We start from the raw sequence: 25,768 nt of genomic DNA, 5'->3' as shown, positions 1-25,768 counted from the left end.
AGTTAGAAGATTCTACTGATGATTGCGTTCAGTTCCAGACGATATTCATAATTTACAGTCTAAAGTTGCAGCACTTGAAGAGCTTAATGAGAGGATTATTAATCTAACCGACGAGGATGATTTCGAGTTGAGATGGTGGAAACAGAAGATTACATGCTAGATTTAAAGATTCGAATTCCGAAACTTGGAGCAGAACAGAGAAAACCCTCCAGTAATGTTTATACCACCGCCGCTGCTCAATCCCGTAGATCCCCGCTAGATGGGCCGCTATGAATAACAGTGCCAACATCGCATATCACTCCGAGAACACTTCCGGTAACACGACCAACAGTACTCCCGATGGACATGTAAGTGACATTTCTATACATAACGGACAGTATTCTCATTTTCACAAACTGCCGAAACTTACGCTACCTATATTTACCGGCAACATTTTAGAATGGCAGACATTTTGGGATTCGTTTGAGTCAAGTGTGCACAATAACGTATCTTTATCTGACGTACAGAAGTTCACATATCTGAGATCTTTACTCCACGACGATGCAGCTAGAGTGATTCAGGGATTTCCGTTAACGCATTCAAACTATACACAAGCAGTTGCGTTACTGAGAGAACGTTTCGGACAGGAACACAAGATTATAAACGCTTACATGCAGTGTTTATTAGATTTACCCCGTCCTTACTCTGACATTAATAGTTTACGAAATTTTCAAGAGAAAATGGAGTCATATATTAGAGGATTGCAGTCACTTGGTCAAGGTCAAGACTCTTACGGTAATTTACTTGTCCCTGTGGTATTAGAGAAACTTCCTGCTGAAATTAAACGCAACATGACTCGTGACCATGGAAACAGTAACTGGCAACTTCCGGAACTACGACAAGCATTGAAAAAGGAGATCGCTATTCTGGAGTCAGGTCAATCTTTACATACAGGTGAAGTTCATAACGCTACCGCTTCATTCCTTACGGGGACACGATTTCATCCGAATGGGGCACGCAAACAGCAGACGACAAATGAAAAGAGAGCGGAACGTCCGAGATGTCCTTTTTGCGGCGACCATCACTTAGCAAATGACTGTAGGAAGGTAACAAATACTGTTGAACGTAAGAAAATTGTTAAAGAGAAAAAGTTATGTTTTAATTGTCTAGGACGCCACCAAGTAGCTACATGTAAATCGAACCATCGATGCCGTTTTTGTCAGCGAAAACACCACACTAGCATCTGTGACAGTAATCCCCAGCCATTAACCCCACATAGTAATTTGAATGCTACAGCCCCAAGTTACACTCCAGGTTTAAGAGATCAAGCTACTTCCGGTTCCAAAATCATTTCCGGTTCCAGTGATCAGTCCGCAATACTACATTCTACTACACATTCTAGACCTAAAGTTTTGTTGAAAACCGCTGTTGCGAAAGTAACATCTGGAGTTGCATCTGGTAACCTTTGTACAGATGTTAATATTTTATTTGACGAAGGGGCACAGAGGTCATTTGTAACAAAGGAACTTGCAGAAAGACTCGAACTCAGAAGAACGGGAACAGAAGTCGTAGAGCTTGCAGCATTTGGTTCATCTTCAAAGAAAGTAAGTCATATTGATACCGCAACAGTATATTTATTAACTGATACCAAAGAAAAGATAGCTATAGATGTCCTGATTGTCCCAACTATTTCCGTCCCCTTAAGAAACGTACAACAAGCCACAACAGCACTTCCGTATCTTCGTGGGCTTAAACTTGCGCATCCGGTTACAGATGACGACACTTTCAATATATCACTTCTGATTGGTGCAGATAAGTACTGGGATATTGTCAGTAATAGAGTGATCCGTGGTTATGGTCCCACAGCTGTCCAGTCCAAGATAGGATACTTGCTTTCCGGTCCTCTTCCGGTTTCTTCTACTGATACCGCTACAGGCTGCATATTAAATGTATTAATATCTAAGCCAGATACACATGACCTAGAACGTTTCTGGAAGTTAGAGTCTCTAGGTATTCAGCCTGAAAAAGAAGATGAAACTACCTCCGACTACCTGGCAACATATCAGGAAAAATGCATTGAATTCAAAGACGGACGTTATTCAGCACAGTTACCATGGAAACGTGATCATCCGGTGTTACCTGACAATTATAACATTGTTCTTAAAAGAACGGAAAATACAATCCGACGCCTACGACAAGATACGAACATGTTACAGAAGTATGGCCAAATTATTTCAGAACAAGAAAATCGAGGCTTTATCGAGAGAGTTACAGACGACAATATAGATAAAAGAGTTCACTACATCCCACATCACGGTGTGAAAAAAGATTCAGCCACCACCCCAATCCGAATAGTATATGACTGTAGTTGCCGCCAAAATAAAGATTCCCCTAGTCTGAACGATTGTTTAGAATCAACATCCCCGGAATTAAATGACTTAACCAATATACTTAGTCGAAAATCCCTACCCCATATAATGATATCAGACAACGCAACAACATTTAACGCAGCAGCAAATACTATTCAAAAACTCATGAGATCAACGGCAGTTAATGACGCTCTACACAGCCATGGTACTGAATGGAGATTCATACCTAAGCGAGCACCATGGTTTGGCGGTTGGTGGGAGCGACTTATTGGACTAACAAAAACCACCATCAAGAAAGTTTAAGGTCGTTCATTTATTAGTAACGAGAGCCTCCAGACAATAGTAACAGAGATTGAGGGTATAATGAACGACAGACCGCTTACTTACGTCACTTCCGATATAGGAGACCCGGACCCATTAACACCGGCGCACCTGCTTTATGGACGTCGTATAACATCCCTTCCATATGATGGCAATACACCAGTACCACAGAATGTTACAATGTCTGACGTAACAAAAAGGGCAAGAATGCAGGCACAACTTATCAGTCATTATCGTTTACGATGGCGTCACGAATATCTTACGTCACTGCGTCAGTACCACAAAACAACAGGAAACAACACTCAGACAGTTCAGGTTGGCGACGTTGTACAGATTTATGATGAATCAACAAGAACGCAGTGGAAACTAGGCGTAATCCAGCAGTTAATTTACGGTAATGATGGCCTCACACGAGCAGAAATTTTACGCACGAGTAATGGACTTGTCACTTCGAGACCTATTGTGAAACTGCACCCATTAGAAATCATTTCTTCATCGTAATCATTTCGTGGCCGGGAGAATGTCGGGAAGACGTACGCTATGTGTAGGCGGGAACAACAACGACGTATTGACGGCGGGAATCAAGATGACGTCAACGTTTATACCAACGTCACTACCGCTTAACTTGTATATATTATTGAGATATTAAAAAGATAGAAACAGGACACAACGCGAAGCTTATATCTATACCCCACAGATGGCATCTCGATTACATAGAAAACAATATCGTAAATAAGGTCGCAATTATTGCGAAACAAGCCTTTGACATGTAACGAAAGAATATTGATATTGGCTAAAAGACCGATGAGGTTAGTATGTTCATGAAATTGAACAATATATGTCTTTTCAATTTTTTATTAGATTTCTTTAATATGGACTTTTAATTTGAAATCAAAATCGAAATTTCGGCGGTGAGTTAGCCAATTAACAGTTAGCCATTCATTTGTTTAGAATTCTTAAGTTTGTTGCCGATGGTTTCTTTCTGGTCTGTCAAATATATAGCATGAGGCTTAAGAAAACAAGATCAAGAATAGGTTTAAAACAGTTAACAATAAAATAATCTTGATCTGTTTGAATGAACATTGTAAAAACATACACAAAACTGCTTGAATAAGAAATGTGGAATTTTTCAAATTTACCGGTCTGATTTTACAAAGCATCCATTCATAAGAATGTTTGTTTCTCCTCCGGAATTTACATTCATGTAAGTAAAATATCTATACCCATTCTTTTTAACTCATTTATAGGCGCACGTTAGGATGAGAACATTTTCGCAGAAACATACAGTGCTTTTTTAGGAGACAAACGAAATAACAATAAAACTTTACACCATACAGCTTATAAAATTTGTGGTTGATATATAACATATTTTATCTCTCGCAAATGAACTTGTTTTAAATAGACAACAAACGTCCTCGGCAATTCTTTTTATCCTCCTACTTCATCTTAGATGATGATAGGTTCTGCTGTGTAGTTTATTCAATGACATGTTACCGGGAGTAAAATTAATTATTCCCTTTGCGTCGTCTTAAAATGCATTTGATGTCAATTGCTATTATCAGTAACTGTTTGATTCACTTGCTGTTTTTCATATTATATTTCGGGTGACTGTTTTTTTTAAAACTATTTCACTTTTTGTTTTTAATATACATATATACGGGACAAAAATGTTGCACCTTTTGTGAATAGACCAACTCAGTTATACCCTGCATTTGATTTTGATTTTGTTTTTCAAAGCTATTAAATGATCTCCTCTTTCCACTCGTTTCATTCAAGAAGAGACATGACTAATTAGATTCAAATTTGTATTCATCTCTTTATTCTGTAATTCGTTTTCGAATATAAAGGTCGCTAACTAATCATGTCGAAATGTCCCTTCTTTGAAATGTTGTGGTTGGATTTAATCTGAAATCTAATGAAATTATTATGGTTTATATAAAGAGTATAAAATTCAAACATGATTTTCTTTGAATTTATTATCAACGTATTCATGACATTTAATATACTTTAAAGATGAAAGGAATGTAAATTGGATGGTTAACAAAATCAACTTCAAAGAAATTGAAGTGCATTTAGTATCTTATTTAGAAGCCTTATTTTAGAACAAAATCCATTCGCTGAAAAGCTTCTTCAAGGAGAAATGAATTCAGAGGAAAATTATTTTATGACACAGTTGAAAAATTCAATTGACAGCAAAATATTTTCACAAAAAAAAAACATTGCAAACAGAGCTGTTTTACAAAGTCGTATTTAATTAAAAATTTGATTTTTTGTGTCGGTTCAAGCCAAACGTACTTAAATGCGATTTTTCTGTAATTGAAAAGTGTTTTAAGTATTAATATTTATTAAATTCTAAAAATTCCATTGAATTGAATATCGGCTATATTTCAATTGATTAAGATTGTAAGTTTTGTAAATACTAAAGACCTTTAGATCACCGTTTTATGTTATTATCTTGAATAGCACTTTATATGCTGAATGTTTCAATATTTAATTTTAAAACATAATTTCATTTGTTAATGTTTCTTTTTAAAAACTCTTATTCAGAGGAATGAAGCAAATATGAAATTTGCGATTAGAAACACGTTTGCCATTGTAACAAAATGGGCAGATAAAAAAGGTTGTAGTAAAGTTTTGGGCAAATTTCATTAAAAAAGAGTACATGTATAAGTAGAATCCCTCAATTTATGAGTCTTAATGTATCATTACAAAAAGTTTTATATTTTATCCGATCTTAGATCTAGAAATGACATTGGTCTAGAAAAAGGGACATGAATAGCATGCGATATTTCGTCGCACAATGACGCTGCTCATTTTTGCAACGTTAAATTAAACTCCCTTAATGTATGTACAAGAGGTTTTGCTCTTGATTAGACATTTAAACTACAGTTCATGCGCATGACATTTAGTCTAATGATGATGACCAATTGTAGCAAATAAATACTATGATCCCTTCATGCCAGTATCGGGCGTTTTCAATACCCTGTTTTCCAGATGACGTTTACAAGTTCATTTAATTAAGCAGTGAACTAAGTTGCATTATAGTTATTCAACTCAGAAACAAAATCAGCTACAATTGAACTTTTGCTAAAATTTTATTAGAAATAAAAGTTATTCTAATTTGTTCTTATAATTTAATATAAATTAACTGCGATTAACACCAATTAGATTTCATAAATCTTCAATGGTACATCATAATATCACAAATAGCGCAATAAAATGTCAAAACAGTTGTGCATACAAAGTGACTGTAATTTTAATTCGTTATTCATTATAATTTTCACTGTACAACGACTTCCATATAAAGAAAATATGCCTCACTAGTCACGCAATATCTTATGACTTTTAGCTAAGCAGCTTTTAGAAGCCTTTCTGTTGCACGTGTGTAATAGAGAGAGATTATGTAGGGATAGGTAGCCATTAAAGTTTGAGAAGCTTGCTTTAAATGAGCGCATAGAAATGTTGAAAAAATTATTTATTATGAAAATATTGATCATCAAAAGATTTTAGATTTTAAAGGAGTATAATATATAACAGAAAAATAACATTCCGAACTACTAATATTATCAATAATGTTTCTGAATTTCTATAATGTTTGACAATTTGAATTACAGATTTGTTCTCTCAATGAAATATGAATTGTTCATTTTAAATGTCCCTCTCATTTCTTATATTGTGTTGTAAGAGTAGAACATTTAAGTGTCTGTAACCTATTTCACACACCAACGAATAATTCATTTACGTTAATAATAAAATTTCCTCCGTATTTAATAATCAAACTAAATAAAACTGTACTATTTAAAATATATTTTGGGCAATTTGTTTAACACTTTGCCCTCATTCAACAAGAACATGTTGCCTTTTTGCCATCGAATATTATCGAATTATTAATAATATACATTTAAAATTTCTAGTTAGGACCTTTTTGCATTATGTTCGTAAAATGTCTTAATTAATTAAATGCAAAAAAAATTCATTTACACTCTATGAATACACAGGCATAACTGAGTGCATACGATTTATATTACACCTTTATCTATAGTCCCTTTAATTTTATTATAACAAATGAGTTTTGACACAATTGCATAAAATGTATCTGCAAACATCAAGAGTTTTTGAATAAAAATATTTCTTTGCAAAAATATCTGATAAAGTTGATGCTTTTAAATAAATGCTTTAATATAATTTGAAAAAATACACGTTTTTGCGATCATGCTTTGATGTGGTATTACTTATTTGTTCGAAAAAAGTTATTTTGAGCTTTTACATTAATTTCTAAATCTTTATCATACAATCATAATGTAAACGAAAGCTTAGAAGTTCAGTGAATTAGTCTATAAATGAAGGTCTGAAATACAATGAATGATTTCCTGATAGAATTTAACTTTAAAAGTTCAAAGATACTTTTAGATTTTCTAATAAATTACGATATCAAAATAACATTTAGTACTTATTAAATAAACATAATTCTTTGAATGTGAAGATCCTTTATTAAGTCGTTGCTCTTGTTGATTTATAAGTAAACAAAAATTAAAAATAATCTTAATATATTGAGATGAATGTAAATGTCCCATTCCCTCATTTATGATCACTTTTATATTTCAGTAGAGGTGCGGTCTATACACTAACATCTTAATATTAATTTGATTGTCAAAATAATGGAATGACGTTGAATGTATCATCATCATTACATAATTGCATTCATTCCTGTTTATAGCGTGTGTCTTTATTTTAGACATGCTCTTGAGCCACGCTAGATTGTTTAAGTAAAGTACCACGAAGAGATATCTAGACAAATGACTCTTTAGGATTGAAAGCCAACCTCATACTTTATGTAAAAAAAATGGAAAAAGTGGAAAAAACAGAGTCGTTTACACCGAAAATAAAAAAAAAGAGAATGAATATGCATAGGATTAATGCTCCCGAAGCTCTGATTCTTTTTTATTGTGTTATAAAGTTTTTTTTGGGTTTAATTTTTTAAAATGTACCTAAAATGTTTCAAATTTTTTTGTCATTTCTGTTTAAATTTGATATAAAAAATTTATAAAAAAAATTTATTCAGAAAAAACCCCTTTTTTCTTTTTGTGTTTAAAATAGGAAAAACAAGAAAAACTTTAAGGGGTAGCTTTTCAAATAAGAATGCCCACTTTTAAATGCTAAATTTTTAACAAATACAAGGGGCTTTTTCTTTTAATTTTAAATAAATTATTTAAATAAAACAATTTCACATTCCTGGGACATGTAAAAAAACCCAAATATAAAATAAAAATTTTTAAAAATTTTTTAAAATTTGTTTTAAAAATGAATTCTTAATGTAAAAATTTCCATAAATGCAAATTTAAAAGGGGGCAACCATACCCAAAAAATGTTGATTGTCTTAAAATACTGTTAAATCAAGGGTTTTTGGGGGGGGGTCATTAATGCCCCCTTTTCCTTTGGGATTTTGCCCTTAAATATTTAAGCGGGGGTTGTCTGATTTTAATTTCTTTTTTAAATTTTTAAACGGGGTGAATACCTTTTTCTAAAAATCTCTCCCCCTTTAAAAAGCCCTTTTAAACTTTTCCCGGGGGCCTTTGGGTTTTGCCCATTAAACAGGGGATTTTTTTATTTTCCCCCAAAACACCGTTTTCCCATATTTTGATAAAAAGTACGTACGCTTAAAATTTAAAGGGTTCCATTTAAAATTAAATATAAACACACCTTATTTAAATTTGGGTTATTAAAAAAGGGACTTTTTAGGAAACTAGGAATTTAAATTTTTTTTAAAATTAGAATTTTTCGAATCTGTTTTTAATCAAAACAAAAGCTACACAAAAAATTAAAAAAAATTTTAAAAATAATATTAGTTGTCAAAAAAATTTCAACATTTAAACCTTTTTTTTTTAATTTTATTTCTTTTTGTTATTGTTTTTCGGGGAAGGTTTAAAATTTTCTTAGAAAAACAACTTTAAATTATTTTTTTTAAGGTCATAAATTTTTGGGTTTTTGGGTTAAAGCGAATTGACGTCATTTTTCCGATATAGGCATTTCCGTTTTGGGCTTTCTTTGGGGAATAAAAAACTTTTTTAAAACGTTTGGTGTTCTCAATTTTTATTTTGGGGTATTTTAAAGGGTTTTTAAATAATAAACTAATTTTATTTTAATTTTTATAGAAAATTTATTGAAAAATGAATAAAAAACTTGGGGCTATAAATATAAAAATCGAAAAAATTTATAGATAGGGAACTAAAAAAAAAAGTTTGTTTAAATTTGATAAATTTTACATTTTTTAAAACAAATTTATGGGCTTTTTAACCCAAAAGAAAAAATTAAAGTATGTTTTCCAAATTTTTAAAATTTCTTTTTTTTGTAAGGGTTACCTTTTTTTGGGGCAGTTTTTGGGTTGCTTTTCCAAATTTTGGTCCTTTTTTTTTGTTTTAAAGGGGTTTGGTAGAGAAAAGGTTTAAATTAAAATTTAGCAATGTTTACACTTTTAAATATTTGAGGTCCCTAAATTTGAAATAATTTTTCTTGTATATCATTTTCCCCTTTCTTTTTTACCATACTAATCTTATTGTTACAGTTTTTCTTTGTACTGAAAACGTTTAATTTTCGTCTTTTATTTTATTTTAAATTTTTTTGGAAACCCAAAGGGCCAAAAGAAATCCCTTTCTTTTCAATATTAGTTTTAATTGAAAAAGAATTTTTAAATCCTATTTTTTATCCCAAACCTCTAAGGCAGTAAAACAGCGCTTTAATGATTTTTCCTTTTTTTCAAAATTTCAAATGACTTTCACCCTTTCCGAAAAAGTTTAAATTTATATCAATGAAAAATAATAAAAGGGGAATTTAAATATTTTTCTTTTTTTGTTTAAAAAAATTCAGATGAGGGTTATCAAAATTTTCGTTTTAAAGAAAACAACTTTTTTTAAACCATTATTTCCCTAAGGGCGTGCTTAAAATTAGAAATGAATAATGTAGGCTGGTTATAGAACTTTATTTCGAAAGAATTGCTCTAAAATAACCTTAAAACAATGATTGCGTAATCATAAGTCCAGGTTTAACTTTATCATAATTATTTAATTCATATAGAACATTTTACAACACTTTTCAGTACATTATGTATTAAATATCAACGTGAGCACGTATAAATAATTTTCCGTAATTTCATTAAGGATATAGTTTAAAATGGACTTGAAGTCAGCTATCAAAGTGTCCTTTCGACTTCTAATAGCTAAATGTGTTATGACCCGAGTAGTCTATCCACATAATGATCGGAAGCCTCCAAGGGTAAATAACCTTAAATATGAAATTTAAAATTCACATGTTAAAAAGTATAAGAACATGTTTCATGCTTTTGTAAAATATAGTATGTACATGTATTTTAAAGTATTTACATATTTTGAACTCTATGATCGTTTAAATCGCAAAGAAAGTATGTCTGTAAATGAAAATAACCGGAAATAAAATGGAAATTTATTTTATTCAAGAGGTAATTTTAATTGCCTCATTGAATGATGATTGTCTGCCTATCAAACAATTTATAACTAATTTGATTAAAAAAAACAATGACATTATTAGAATAAAGATTGATGATAATGCTAGTTAGTTAACTCTAGGCAATAGAGTAAACTAGGTTTCTATGCTATTTAAACAAAACAAGAAAGTTTATGATTTCTAATCTATTTCCGTTATTTGCACGTAAGATTGATAAATTGATTATACAAAATGTCAACTGGTAAATGCTCAACAATATTATCCTTGCTGATTTAAAATAGCTATCAATAAGATGTCCGTGAAGTACGCGGGCTAACGGGCTAGCAGTCTAGCGGGCTAACAGTATGAACTGAGCGGGCTAGCAGTCTAGCGGGCTAACAGTGTGAACTGGGCGGGCTAGAAGCCTAGCGGTCTAACAGTGTGAACTGGGCGGGCTAGCAGTCTAGCGGGCTAGCAGTGTGAACTGGGCGGGCTGGCAGGCCAGCGGGCTAAAATCTAAAACTTTATTGATTGAACATAAAAATGTTATGATACATTACCTGGCAGTGTGAAGTGGGCGGGCTAACAGTGTAGCGGGCTAGCAGTGTGAACTGGGCGGGCTGGCGGCCAGCGGCTAAAATCTAAAACTTTATTGATTGAACATAAAAACGTTATGATACATTACCTGGCAGTGTGAAGTGGGCGGGCTAGCAGTGTAGGAGGCTAGCAGTGTGAACTGGGCGGGCTGGCGGGCCAGCGGGCCAAAATCTAAAACTTTATTGATTGAACATAAAAAACGTTATATGATACATTAACTGCAGTGTGAAGTGGGCGGGCTAGCAGTGTAGCGGGCTAGCAGTGTGAACTGGGCGGGCTGGCGGGCCAGCGGGATAAAATCTAAAACTTTTTTGATTGAACATAAAAATTGTTATGATACATTACCCTGCAGTGTGAAGTGGGCGGGCTAACAGTGTAGCGGGCTAGCAGTGTGAACTGGGCGGGCTGGCTGGCCCAGCGGGCTAAATCTAAAACTTTATTGATTGAAACATAAAAAACGTTATGATACATTACCTTGCAGTGTGAAGTGGGCGGCTAGCAGTGTAGCGGGCTAGCAGTTGTGAACTGGGCGGGCTGGGGGGCCCAGCGGGCTAAAATCTAAAACTTTATTGATTGAACATAAAAATGTTATGATACATTACCTGGCAGTGTGAAGTTGGCGGGGCGCTAACAGTGTAGCGGGCTAGCAGTGTGAACTGGGCGGGCTGGCGGTGCCAGCGGGCCAAAATCTAAAACTTTTATTGATTTGAACATAAAAAACGTTATGATACATTTCCTAGCAGTGTGAATTGGACGGGCTGACAGTGTAGCGGGGGGCTAGCAGTGTGAACTGGGCGGGCTGGCGGGGCCAGCGGGCTTAAATCTTAAACTTTATTGATTGAACATTAAAACCTCATGATACATTTCCTAGCAGTGTGAATTGGACGGGCTGACAGTGTAGCGGGCTAGCAGTGTGAACTGGCGGGCTGGCGGGCCAACGGGCTAAAATCTAAAACTTTATTGATTGAACATAAAAACGTTATGATACATTACCGTGGCAGCGTGAAAGTGGGCGGGCTAACAGTGTAGCGGGCTAGCAGTGTGAACTGGGCGGGCTGGCGGGCCAGCGGGCTAAAATCTAAAACTTTTATTGATTGAACATAAAAACGTTATGATACATTACCTGGCAGTGTGAAGTGGGCGGGCTAGCAGTGTAGCGGGCTAGCAGTGTGAACTAGGCGGGCTGGGCGGGCCAGCGGGCTATAATCTAAAACTTTATTGATTGAAAATATAAATGTTATGATACATTACCTGGCAGCTGAAGTGGCGGGGCTAGCAGTGTAGCGGGCTAACAGTGTGAACTGGGCGGGCTGGCGGGCCAGCGGGCTAAAATCTAAAACTTTATTGATTGAACATAAAAATGTTATGAATACATTACCTGGCAGCCGTGAAGTGGGCGGCTAGCAGTGTAGTAGGGCTAGCCAAGTGTTGAACTGGGCTGACTGGCGGGGTCAGCGGGCTAAAAATCTAAAACTTTATTGAATTAACATAAAAAATGTTATGATACAATTACCCTGGCAGTGTATAGTGGGTACTCCAAGATCACTTACGGTCTAAACTTGTCACGCTTCCTTAAAATCTAGGTTAATGTCAACTTTTAGAAATGTCATTTCCGCGCCATAACTTCCAGTTTTGCAAAAGGGGATAGAAATTTCAGTGATATATACTGTGCATAAAAAGTGAATGAATTTTTGGGAGCCTCGGTATGTAGGGGGTTCCCGTTCAGAAAGGAAAATCAAATAACACTTACAATTCGCTCCTACATAAACATGAGTTATTGTTGGAAATGACTTTTCAAAGGTTTTGAACTTGGTGATCTTGGATTTTTAACCAAAAACTGTGAACATGTTCATGTAGTTATTTTTTTTTGCTATTGTATGCAATTATTACAAAATAATGCAGTTATATATTGATTCGTCCCAAAAAATTTTCCCCTTTTTAATGAAATCCAAAATTTTGAAACTAAAAGGCCAAGATTTTTTTTGTGTTAAATTTAAATTTCGGGACTATATCCCAGATTCCGAAACCCAAGTGGCCCCTTGGGAAAAAATGGAGAAAAACCTTTTTAATAAGGAAAATAATCACAATATAAAAGGGGAACGAAGCGACACAATTTTAAAAATATTGCAGGCTGGTTAAAATAAACCCTTTTAGGGGAGTAAGGAAAACTGCATTTTTACTCCCCAACGCCGTTTTTAAGCTTGGGGTTGAGCGAAACCCCAATATTTCCCCAAAACTACTGTGATACTATTTGTGTCAAAAGTTCACATTCACATTATTGTAATTTAAAATTAAATTTTTACATTAAGCTAAAATCCGAAAAAAAAAATTTAAACATTACTAAAAAAAACTTTTAAATTAAAATCTGTGGGGTGAAGCGTTTTTGAATTTTGATTTTGGTTAAAGGAGGGCATAATTTCGTCAAAATTCTTTGTTGATGGGGGAATTTAAAGAGGAACATTGGAAAATTTTTTTTTAACCCCTATTTGACTTTGGGTTTTTGTAAAGTCGGGTTTGTATAGATTTTTTAATCCCTCCACGAAGTGGGGCATTAGAGTTGCACCGCCCATATGTCCCCCCTTTCCCGTCCGTCTTTTTTTGGCCCGGGACATATCAAAAAAAGTTTTTAAGGGTATCAACTTGAAAACTTAATAGGGGGTAGACATAATGGGGAGGATGAAATTTGAAACAAAATGATAACCCACTCTCCCAAAAAAAATTTTTGATTTTATTCCCCTTTTTGGTTTTTTTTTAAAAATTTATTTTTTTTCCGGGAGCATAACTAAAAAAACCCTTTTAAGATATTAACATGAAACTTCATGGTGGAAATTTCTCACTCGGGAGGTATACAGTCGCAAAATGATAACCTCTATTTTCAAAATTTTTTGAGTAAATTTCCCCCTTTTTTCTTTTTTCAAAATTTATTTTTCACCGGAGTGGAGCTTTAAATCAAAGTTTTTGAAGTTCAACATAAAACAAAAATTATGGTGAAAAGATCTTTTTGAGGGGGGAAAATCTTTTGCACAAGAATTTTAAACTCAAACCCTTTAAAATTTTTTAAATTTTTGCCCTTTTTTTTTTCATATAGGGTATAAACTTGAAACCCCCCAAAGGGGGTAGATTCAAGACGAGGTGAAAGCACAAAAAGGAATAAAAACTCTACCTGCAAAATTTTTTTATTTTATTGCCCCTTTGTTTTTTTTTCCAGCCATCAGTTTTTCACATGGGGGTTTCAAATCTAAAAATTTCATTCACCATCAGTTTTCATTACCCAAAAAGACCTCTTCTATAATTAAATTTGAATTTTGCTCTCCTACATCTACTTTTTACAATGAGCAAACACATTTGGCGGGAGAATGGCCATTGCTAACATGGCTTCTTTTTAAGAAAATATTTTTTCCTGGGGACCATTTTCATCTACAGTTATTGGCCCTTTGATAAGTTCAGTAATTTAAAATTTGTGGCATTCAGCTCTTTCATTAAACCCCTTACCTGGATTTCTTTTCAAAACTTATACAGAGTGATCAAGCAGGGATTTATTATAGATGAATTGTAAAGCATTTTTTTTTTCCTTGCCATTTTTACCAGACTTATAGCCTTTATGTTATTGCCCATCATAACATTTTTATGCCCATAAACATTTTGTGGCACAACTTTCACATTTTCTACTTGGCTGATTTCAAAAAACTTGCACAGATGACTGGGGAATTATTTGTACATTTTTGAAAAGGGAAATTTTTTTCTTGCAACCCTTTTTCCCCAGACAATATTCTTTTTTTTATTTATTTCTTTAAAATTTTTTTACCCAACTTATCCTCAGTACTAGTCTTTAACCCCCAATTTTTTTTAAATACCTATGAAAAAATTTTTTTAAACACATGTTTTGAAAGCAGTGGGAAAACGGGCCCCCCCCCCCTTGAGGACACTCTAGTTTTAAATATTTTTTAAAAACCATTTTTCGTTTTTTTTCTTTTAAAAACTTTATTGAAAAATAAATTAAAAATTTAAAATAGTTTTTTTAAAAGGGACATCATAATTTAAAAGAAATTGGGAAATTCTTTTTACTTTGGGACGTGAAAAATTTGGGATTTTTAAATTAAAATTAAAACTAAAAAAATTTCGTTGGGAATTAACCCAATATTGCCCATTTTTTTCAATTTTTTTTTCCCCTTTTTCCCAAACTGTAAGAAAATTTGGGATTTTGAAACGAAGCCATATGACATATACCCATTTTTTTAACAATTTCCCTTCTCAAAAATTTTTTTTGGGCCCCCAATTTAACGATAACATAATTTTTTAACTTTTTTAAAAACTTATTTTAAACCTTATATTTTGGGGTATTATCTTTTAAATTGGGAAAAAATATAAACGTTTACCATAGGTTGAAAAAAATTTTGTTTTTGTTGCACATATGCGGGTTTTTGGGCCTTTTAATTTTTAAAATTGGAAAAGAAATTTTTCTATTTTAACTAATGTCATTCGAGGGGTTCCAAAAATTTATTGACAGTTGTTTTAATGCTAGTTATTTTCAAATTTAGGGAAAACCCTTCGTTCTAATAAATCCCATTAATTTTAAATTTGTCTTCCCCAATTTGTTTAATCTTGCTTTTCAATATTTTCATTTCAAGGTATATTTATCTATATGCATGACAAATTTGATCAAGTTATCTTGATTTGACTGTATTATTGATTTCTTGTTTAAATTATGTTGTTTTTTTCTCGAAAAATCTAAAAAATCATTTTAAGGCACACCTAAGAACAACAAAGAATTACCATAGCATCAAACGCTAAGTTACTGTCATTATAATAAATGGACAATTTGCAATATGTTTTGACAAAATTTATTCAACAATTGTCATTCATTTTTGTATATTTTTGAAAAATTATTTTTGAACGTTTTATCATGTATTGATTTTCATGTTTGTTCATTCGTTTGAACTAATGTTATTATGCACATCCACGAAACATAAACTTTGTTGGCTTGTGTATGTATTCAGAAATATTTTTATGTTGCATGTTGTCAGTAAGAATGCATAAGCTCGTGAAAAATTTCGAAATTTTCGAAAGGTTTATTAACCACAAATACTGTTCCCTTGACATTTCTTAATATTTTTTGAAAAATAACTTTTGGCATAATATTTGAGATTGTTATAAGTTATAGGTTATTGTTTATTTTTTTAATTTTGATGGAACTTATTTGCAAGCCACGCGAAGCGCAGCATAAGTTCTATCAAATTGAAAATATAATACGATAACAAACTTCGCATTTTCTTGTATTTTCTTGTCAACGGCCCGTATTGAAAAAATGAAATTAGAAATTTGATCACAGAGAAGCAACTGTTGCCATCGGCGCAGAAACTTTTTATTTATTAATAAAAGACGACAAAAACTCTTATAGTTGAATATTTTTATTTTTTTACCCTTTAATGACGTTTTTTCGGGAGTTTTTCATATAAGGCATATAGGCAAAATTAAAACTGTTCAATAGAATTTTTTTTTTAAACTTGGCATGTTGTTAAAATATGACAACAGAAACATTTTTAAGTCAAAAAAGAATTTGGGTGTCACCGTTCTCGTTTTTTGAGTTCTATATCAATAGAGGCGCCAACAATAGCCGGATTGACAGGTTCCACAATGTTCGGTGCCGGACACTAGAAATTTACTTTACCAGTGGTTGGGGCATAAACAGTGTAGATCTTGGAGGCGGCGCGAATGCGCAGCCCGACGGATGTGGATTTCTTAGATGTTTCGCAAAAGGCTGGAGTATACTTCAGGTCAAAGCACTTAAATTAAAGTTTAATGTCCGTAGTTTGTTTTGCAGCCTGCCGGGATAAAAGGAGTTTTTAAAACCCTGTCTAGATTTTGCTATTATTAAAAAATAAGATTGCCAGTTCCTAACCATTTCCTGGTTGGGTTGGAGACCGTGGTTTAAATTTAATAGCGGGAATATTTGAACAAGGAGTGACCCCAAAAAAAATCTTCTGGCCCCGGACTGAGACCCGGTTATATAACCATTCGCCCAATTTGGCTGGGAGTCCCAAAGGGGTTTTTGGTTTTTAAATTTCCTTAGTAAGTCCATAATTTTCCCTGTTTTTTTTTGCCATAAATGAAAAAACCCCGGGACTTCAGTTTAATTTGGAATCATAACACCAACCCCCTCCCACTTCCAACTTTTTAAAAAAGGGTATCATGAGGTTTTTTTTCACCTTCAAAGGGAAATTTTTAAAATTTTAGCCCGGTGGCCGGCCCCGCCCCCCAGTTCCCCATTTGCTACCCCGCTAAACCTGTCTACCCGTCTAATTCACATTGCTGGAAATGTATCAAAAAGGTTTTTAATTTTTGAATCAAAAAAGGGTTTTTTAGTTTTTGCCCCGCTGGGCCCCCCAAACCCCCGCCCATTTCCACACGGGTTTACCCCCGCTACACCTGTTACCCCCCCTACTTCACACTGCCAGGTAATGTATGATAACATTTTTATGTTCAATCAATAAAGTTTTAGATTTTTAGCCCGCTGGCCCCGCCAGCCCGCCCAGTTCACACTGCTAGCCCCGCTACACTGCTAGCCCGCTCACTTCACACTGCCAGGTAATGTATCATAACGTTTTTTTACGTTCAATCAATAAAGTTTTTAGATTTTAGCCCGCTGACCCGCCAGCCCGCCCAGTTCACACTGCTAGCCCGCTACACTGCTAGCCCGCCCACTTCACACTGCCAGGGTAATGTATCATAACGTTTTTTATGTTCAATCAATAAGTTTTAGATTTTAAGCCCGCTGGCCCGCCAGCCCGCCCAGTTCACACTGCTAGCCGCTACACTGTCAGCCCGTCCAATTCACACTGCCAGGTAATGTATCATAACGTTTTTATGTTCCATTCAATAAAGGTTAAGATTTTTAGCCAGCTGGCCCGCCAGCCCGCCCAGTTCACACTGCTAGCCCGCTACACTGCTAGCCCGCCCACTTCACACTGCCAGGTAATGTATGATAACATTTTTATGTTTAATCAATAAAGTTTTATATTTTAGCCCGCTGGCCCGCTGGCCCCCAGCCCGCCCAGTTCACACTGCTAGCCCGCTACACTGCTAGCCCGCCAACTTCACACTGCCAGGTTATGTATCATAACGTTTTTATGTTCAATCAATAAAGCTTTAGATTTTAAACCCGCTGGCCGCCAGCCCGCCTAGTTCACACTGCTAGCCCGCTACACTGCTAGCCCGCCCACTTCACACACTGCCAGGTAATGTATCATAACGTTTTTTATGTTCAATCAATAAAGTTTTAGATTTTAGCCCGCTGGCCCGCCAGCCCCGCCCAGTTCACACTGCTAGCCCGCTACACACTGTTTAGCCCCGCCCACTTCACACTGCCAGGTAATGTATCATAACATTTTTTATGTTCAATCAATAAAGTTTTAGATTTTAGCCCGCAGGCCCGCCAGCCCGCCCAGTTCACACTGCTAGCGCCGCTACACTGCTAGCCGCCCACTTCACACTGCCAGTTAATGTATCATAACGTTTTTATGTTCAATCAATAAAGTTTTTAGATTTTGGCCCGCTGGCCCGCCAGCCCGCCCAGTTCACACTGCTAGCCTCCTACACTGCTAGCCCGCCCACTTCACACTGCCAAGGTAATGTATCATAACGTTTTTATGTTCAATCAATAAAGTTTTTAGATTTTAGCCCGCTGGCCCGCCAGCCCGCCAGTTCACACACTGCTAGCCCGCTACACTGTCAGCCCGTCCAATTCACACTGCCAGGTAATGTATCATAAAACGTTTTTTATGTTCAATCAATAAAGTTTTAGATTTTTGGCCCGCTGGCCCGCCAGCCCGCCCAGTTCACACTGCTAGCCTCCTACACTGCTAGCCCGCCCACTTCACACTGCCAGGTAATGTATCATAGACGTTTTTTATGTTCAATCAATAAGTTTTAGATTTTAGCCCGCTGGCCCGCCAGCCCGCCCAGTTCACACTGCTAGCCGCTACACTGTCAGCCCGTCCAATTCACACTGCCAGGTAATGTATCATAACGTTTTTATGTTCCATCAATAAAGGTTAAGATTTTAGCCCGCTGGCCCGCCAGCCCGCCCAGTTCACACTGCTAGCCCGCTACACTGCTAGCCCCGCCCACTTCACACTGCCAGGTAATGTATCGATAACATTTTTATGTTCAATCAATAAAGTTTTAATTAGCCGCTGGCCCGCTGGCCCGCCAGCCCGCCCAGTTCACACTGCTAGCCCGCTACACTGCTAGCCCGCCAACTTCACACTGCCAGGTTATGTATCATAACGTTTATATGTTCAATCAATAAAGCTTTAGATTTTAACCCGCTGGCCCCAGCCCGCCCAGTTCACACTGCTAGCCCGCTACACTGCTAGCCCCGCCCACTTCACACTGCCAGGTAATGTATCATAACGTTTTTATGTTCAATCAATAAAGTTTTAGATTTTAGTCCGCTGGCCCGCCAGCCGCCCAGTTCACACTGCTAGCCCGCTACACTGTTAGCCCGCCCACTTCACACTGCCAGGTAATGTATCATAACATTTTTAATGTTCAATCAATAAAAGTTTAAAGATTTTACCCGCTGGCCCGCCAGCCCGCCCAGTTCACACTGCTAGCCCGCTACACTGTTAGCCCGCCCACTTCACACTGCCAGTTAATGTATCATAACGTTTTTATGTTCAATCAATAATGTTTTAGATTTTGGCCCGCTGGCCGCCAGCCCGCCCAGTTCACACTGCTAGCCTCCTACACTGCTAGCCCGCCACTTCACACTGCCAGGTAATGTATCATAACGTTTTTATGTTCAATCAATAAAGTTTTAGATTTTAGCCCGCTGGCCCGCCAGCCCCGCCCAGTTCACACTGCTAGCCGCTAGCACTGTTAGCCCGCCCACTTCACACTGCCAGGTAATGTATCATAACATTTTTATGTTCAATCAATAAAGTTTTAGATTTTAGCCCGCTGGCCCGCCAGCCCGCCCAGTTCACACTGCTAGCCCGCTAGACTGCTAGCCCGCCCAGTTCACACTGTTACCCGCTAGGCTGCTAGCCCGCCCAGTTCACACTGTTAGCCCGCTAGACTTCTAGCCCGCTCAGTTCATACTGTTAGCCCGCTAGACGGGTTTAGCCCTTTTAAGCCCGCCGTACTTTCACGGAGGGATCAAAAAATTTAAAAATATCAATTTTTTTTCCCTTTTTTAGCTTTATTTTTTAAGGGTTTATCATTGTTTTTTATGGGCCGTAAATTTTACTTTTAGTTTTTATGTTTGTAATAAGTTTTTAATGACTTTTCAATAAATTTAGATTTTTAAAAATAATTTAGTAAATTTGGGAAATTTGTAAAATTCAAAAAATTTGTAAAAATTGATACATGCCCAAACTGAAAAAATTTAACGACTTTGGGGGTTTTTAAAAGGGTGACAGAAATGGAAAATATAATTTTATTTATTCTATGTTTATTATAAATTAAAAATTTTATTAATTTTAGGAAAAACCCCCTCCAAAAAGTTGGGCGGGGGTTTTTAAAGGGGAAATTGAACTTTTCCCTCGAATTCTTTCAATTTGATTTTTTCCCAATAGTATTTCAGTCATATAGGCGGGTAGTTTCCTAACCATCGTTCCTAACCATCTAAGATGATGATAAGTTCTCCTATGTATTTTATTGAATTACATGTTACCGATAATAAAATAAATAACTCCTTTTGCTTCGTCTTTAAATGCATCTGATGTCAATTGCTATTTTTTAAAACAATTATTGCTTTATTCACATGTTTTTTTTATATTTCGGTGGACTGTTCTTTAAAAAATATTTCTTTTTTTGTCTTTAATAAACATAAATTTAGGGAAAAGAAAGTTGGCACTTTTTGTGAATAGACCTAATCAATCATAGCCTGCATTCGTTATTTCTTGTTGTTGTTTTTCATAGCTATTAAATGATCTCCTCTTTCAATTCGTTTCATCCAAAAAGACACATGGATAATTACATTCAATTTTTTATTCATCTCTTCATTCTGTAATTCGTTTTCGAATATAAAGGTCGCAAATTAATTATGTCGAAACGTCCCTTCTTTGAAATGTTGTGTTTGGATTTAATCTGAAATCTAATGAAATTATTATGATTTATATAAAGAATATAAATGTTTAACATTGATGTTCTAAGAATTTATTATCAATTAACTTCAAAGAAAGTGAAACCCTTTTAATATCTAATTTAGAGGCCTTTATTTAAGAACAGGATTCATTCGGTGAATAGCATTTCTTCAAGAAGAAAAAAAATTCAAAGGAAAATAAATTGTTGAAGTTTTTTTCAAGCCAAATGTACTTAATATCGATTTTCTTGTTATTGTAAAGTGTCTTAAGTATAAATTGTTACTTAATTTTAAAACAAATTCATTGAATTGAATATCGGCTATACTTCAATTGATAAAGATTGTAAGTTTTTTAAATACTGAAGATCTTCTGATCACCGTTTTATGTGATCATTTTGAATATCACTATATATACTAAATGTTTCCATATTTAGTTTTAAAACATAATTTCATTCTTAATGTTTCTTTTTAAATACTCTTATTCAGAGGAATGAAGCAAATATGGAATTTGCGATTAGAAACACGTTTCCGATTGTAACAAAATGGGCAGATAAAAAAGGTTGTAGTAAAGTTTTGGCAAATTTCATTAAAAAAGAGTACGCGTATGAGTAGAATCCCTCAATTCACGAATCCTAAAGTATCCTTACAAAACTTAATGATTTATCCGATCTTTTACAACTAGAAATGACATTGGTCTTAAAAAAGGGACATGAATAGCATGCGACATTTTGTCGCACAATGACGCTCATTTGTACAACGTTATATTAAACTCCCTTAATGTATTTAGAGGTTTTGCTCTTTATTTCACATTTTAACTACAGTTCATGCGCATGACATTTAGTCTTCTGATGATGAGCAATTGTAGCAAATAAATACTATGATCCCTTCATACCCGCGGTGGGCGTCCAAATTTTAAATTTATTTAATTAAGGAGTGAACTTAGTTGCGTTATGGTAACTCAACTCAGAAACAAAATCAGCTGCAACTGTTTTTTTGCTGAAATAAAATGTTATTAGAAATAAAAGTTATTTTTGTTGCAATAATTTTATATAAATTAACCGCCTATTAATATCAATTATGTTTCATAAATCTTGAATGGTACATCATAATGTCAAAAATAGCACAGTATTTTGTCAAACCATTTGGCCATTTAAAATGATAAATGATTGTAATTAAATTCAATTCGTTATTCACTATAATATTCATTATCCAGCGATTACCATAAAAAGCTGCTTCACTAGTCACGCAATACCTTATGACTTTTATCTAAGCAGCTTTTAGAAGCCTTTCTGTTGCACGTGTGTAATAGAGAGATATAATCTAGGGATAGGTAGCCATTAAAATTTACGAAGCGTGCTTTAAGTGAGCACATAGAAATGATGAAAAAAATTATTTATTATGAAAATATTGATTATCAAAAGCTTTTAGATTTTAAGTAAGTTTTAAGTAAGACACAAATGAACATCAGACTCAATGTCAAAGGTCATCGTAATGGAGACATGTTGCCAAACCTGAAGATTGAACCAGAGACCACTGAATTAATAATCAAACACTTTCTCAATTTATCTTATCGGGCATGTGGAATATCAACATGAATTAATAGAGAAACTATACATAACATACACAATCAATATACTAGTTGTTTTATTTTGTCATCTTCGTTTTACAAATAGTGTGCTAACTTTCAAGAAAAACAAGATTTTAGAATTTGTATTCCCTTGCAAACTATCGTAAATAGCTATAGTTACAATGACGAAACAAACAACGGTACGTAAAGCTTGACATATCTATCTATTGATCCAATGAAATTTCCAGGATAAACAACATACGACTTTGGCAAAAGCTTTTATCATCCTCCTGCTACATCCAAGATGATTATATGTTTTGTTCTATATTCTATTCAATGACATGTTCCTGGAAATAAAAGTAGTCGAAAAGAATCCTTTTGCGTCATCTTCAAATTCATTCAAATGTCAATTGATATATTTAAGAACAGTAAAAGTGTTGTTGTTCTTTAAGAGATGTTGAACTGTTTTGCTATTTTTTCAATACGCACATGATACAGGTCGTCAAAGTAGTAATACTCTCTAACAAACCCAATCAAACCTGCATTTGTTATTGAGTGGTGTTATTTTCATAGCTATTGAAGTGCCTCCACCTCCCAAATTCATGAAGAGGCATTGATTATTATTATATAATAACGTTCGCGTTAATTATATGTAAAAAATATATTGTCTTTAATCTGCTACTCGTTTTCGCATGTTTGAGTTGCTCTTTTATCGTGCTTCTGTGCCATTTTCTTCATGGGTTTATTAAATTCAATTTTACATTGTTATGGTTTATGTAAATTCTATAAAATACCAAACAAAATTATCGGAAAATTTACCATGCATGATTCATAATATTTAATAAAGGATCAAATGAATGCAAAATTAGGATGTTTGTTTCAGCTCCAGAATTTACATTCATGTAAGTAAAAAATGTATACACTTCCTTTTAACTCATTTATAGGCGCACGTTAGGATGAGAATATTTTCTCAGAAACATACAGTACATTTTACAGGAGACTTACGAAATAACAATAAAACTTTACACCATACAGCTAATAAGATTTGTGGTTGATATAACATATTTTATCTCACGTAAATGAGCTTGTTTTAAATAGACAACAAACGTCCTCGGCAATTCTTTTTATCCTCCTTCTACATCTTAGATGATGATAGGTTCTGCTGTGTATTTTATTCAATGACATGTTACCGGGAATAAAATTAATTATTCCTTTTACGTCGTCTAAAAATGAGTTTGATGTCAATTGCTATTATTCAAAAAGAAACAGTATCTGTTTGATTCACTTGCTGTTTTTCATATTATATTTCTAATTTAGAGGCATTTTTTCATTCGGTGAATAGTCTTGATTAATTAAAGATTTGATATTTTGTGTCGCTTCAAGCCAATTGTACTTAATATCGATTTTATTGTTATTGAAAGTTGTATCAACTGTTGTTAAAAATATTTCACTTTTTGTTTTCATATATATGGGACAAAAAGGTTGCGTTTTTTGTGAATAGACTCAGTTCTACCCTGCATTTGTAATTTTTTGTTGTTGTTTTTCATAGTTTTTAAACGATGTCCTCTTTCCATTCATTTAATTCAAAAAGACGCATGGATAATTACATTCATTTTGTTATTCATCTCTTTATTCTGTAATTCGTTTTCGAATATGAAGGTTGCTAACTAATCATGTCGAAAGGTCCCTTCTTTGAAATGTTGTAAATGGATTAAATCTGAAATTTAATGAAATTGTTACGGTTTATTTAAAGAATATATATTATGTTTAAACGTTATTTTCTAAGAATTTATTATCAATGTTTTATGCATGACATTTAATATACTTTAAAGATGAAAGGAATTCAAATTGGATGGTTAACAAAATCAACTTCAAAGAAAGTGAAATCCTTTTAGTATCTAATTTTGAGGCATTAATTCATTCGGTGAATTTTAAAGGAAAATAAATTGTAGAAGAATTTTTATGACATTCTCAGTTGCACAGTTGAAGAATTCAATTGAAAGAATAATAGTTTCACCAAAAACCCAATGCAAACAGAGCTATTTACAAAGTTTTAATTAATTATAGATTTGATATTTTGTGTTGTCGCTTCAAGCCAATTGTACTTAATATCGATTTTCTTGTTACTGAAAAGTGTCTTATGTATTAATTGTTATTTAATTAAAAAAAAATTAAATACTTATTATAAAGCCCTACAGATCACCGTTTTTTATGTGATCATTCTGAATATCACTATATATACTGAATGTTATCAGATTTAGATTTAAAACATGATTTCAATTTTTTAATGTTTTTTTTAAATACTCTTATTCAGGGGAATAAAGAAATATAAAATTTGCAATTAGGAACACATTTGCCATTGTAACAAAATTGGCAGATAAAAAGGTTGTTGTAAAGTTTTGGACAAATTTCATTAAAAAACATTACGTGTATAAGTAGAAGGATTCATGAATCCTAAAGTATCCTTACAAAACGTTTTATATTTAATCCGATCTTTCACAACTAGGAATGACATTGGTCTTTAAAAAGGGGCATGGATAGCATGCAACATTTTATCTTATAATGACGCTCATTTGTACAACGTTATATAAAACTCCCTTAATGTATTTAGATGTTTTGCTCTTTATTTCACATTTAAACTACAGTTCATGCGCATGAAATTTAGTATAATGATGATGAGCAATTGTAGCAAATAAATACTATGATCTTTTCATGCCCGCGGTGGGCGTTCCAAATTACGACCCTGTTTTTCAGACGACGTCTACAAATTTATTTAATTAAGTAGGTTCATAAATCTTGAATGGTACATCATAATGTCAAAAATAGCGCAGTATTATGTCAAATCAGTTGGGCATATAAAATGATAAATGATTGTAATTAAATTCAATTCGTTATTCACTATAATTTTCATAATCCAACGATTACCATAAAAAACTGCCTTATTAGTAGCGCAATACCTTATGACTTTTCTCTAAGCAGCTTTTAGAAGCCTTTCTGTTGCACAGAGATAATCTAGGGATAGGTAGCCATTAAAATTTACGAAGCTTGCTTAAAGTGAGCACATAGAAATGTTGAAAAAATTATTTATTATGAAAATATTGATATTCAAAAGCTTTTATATTTTAAAGGTGTATAATATACATGTATAACAGAAAAGTAACATTCTAACCTTCTAATTTCATCAATAATGTTTGTAGAATTAGATCATTGTGGCTTCTCTAACCTATTTCACACTACCAACGAATCATTCATTTTCGTTAAATATAAAATTGCCTTAGAGCTTTGTAATTTTGTATTTATTCAAAGCTCCGTATTAAATAATCACTATTTAAATGCATTTTGGATAATTTGTTTAACATATTGCATTGCCCTCATTAATAAAAAACATGTTGC

At 34.0% G+C, this 25,768-nt stretch overlaps 1 protein-coding gene across 1 annotated transcript; it reads left to right on the top strand.

Annotated features, from left to right (window-relative positions):
* Positions 1-269: 269 nt before the first annotated feature.
* LOC132742965 (uncharacterized) lies at positions 270-2,651 on the top strand. Its single transcript, XM_060731467.1, has one exon. The coding sequence runs from the start codon at positions 270-272 to the stop codon at positions 2,649-2,651; it is 2,382 nt and encodes a 793-aa protein (XP_060587450.1).
* The last annotated feature ends 23,117 nt before the right edge of the window (positions 2,652-25,768 follow it).

This window comes from Ruditapes philippinarum, unplaced genomic scaffold (assembly GCF_026571515.1).
Source record: "Ruditapes philippinarum isolate M1 unplaced genomic scaffold, ASM2657151v2 ctg1547_1_1_1_1, whole genome shotgun sequence".
In the NCBI taxonomy this organism is placed as follows: domain Eukaryota; kingdom Metazoa; phylum Mollusca; class Bivalvia; order Venerida; family Veneridae; genus Ruditapes; species Ruditapes philippinarum.
The sequence above is the reverse complement of the archived record's forward strand: the minus strand, read 5'-3'. Positions and strand labels throughout refer to the sequence as shown.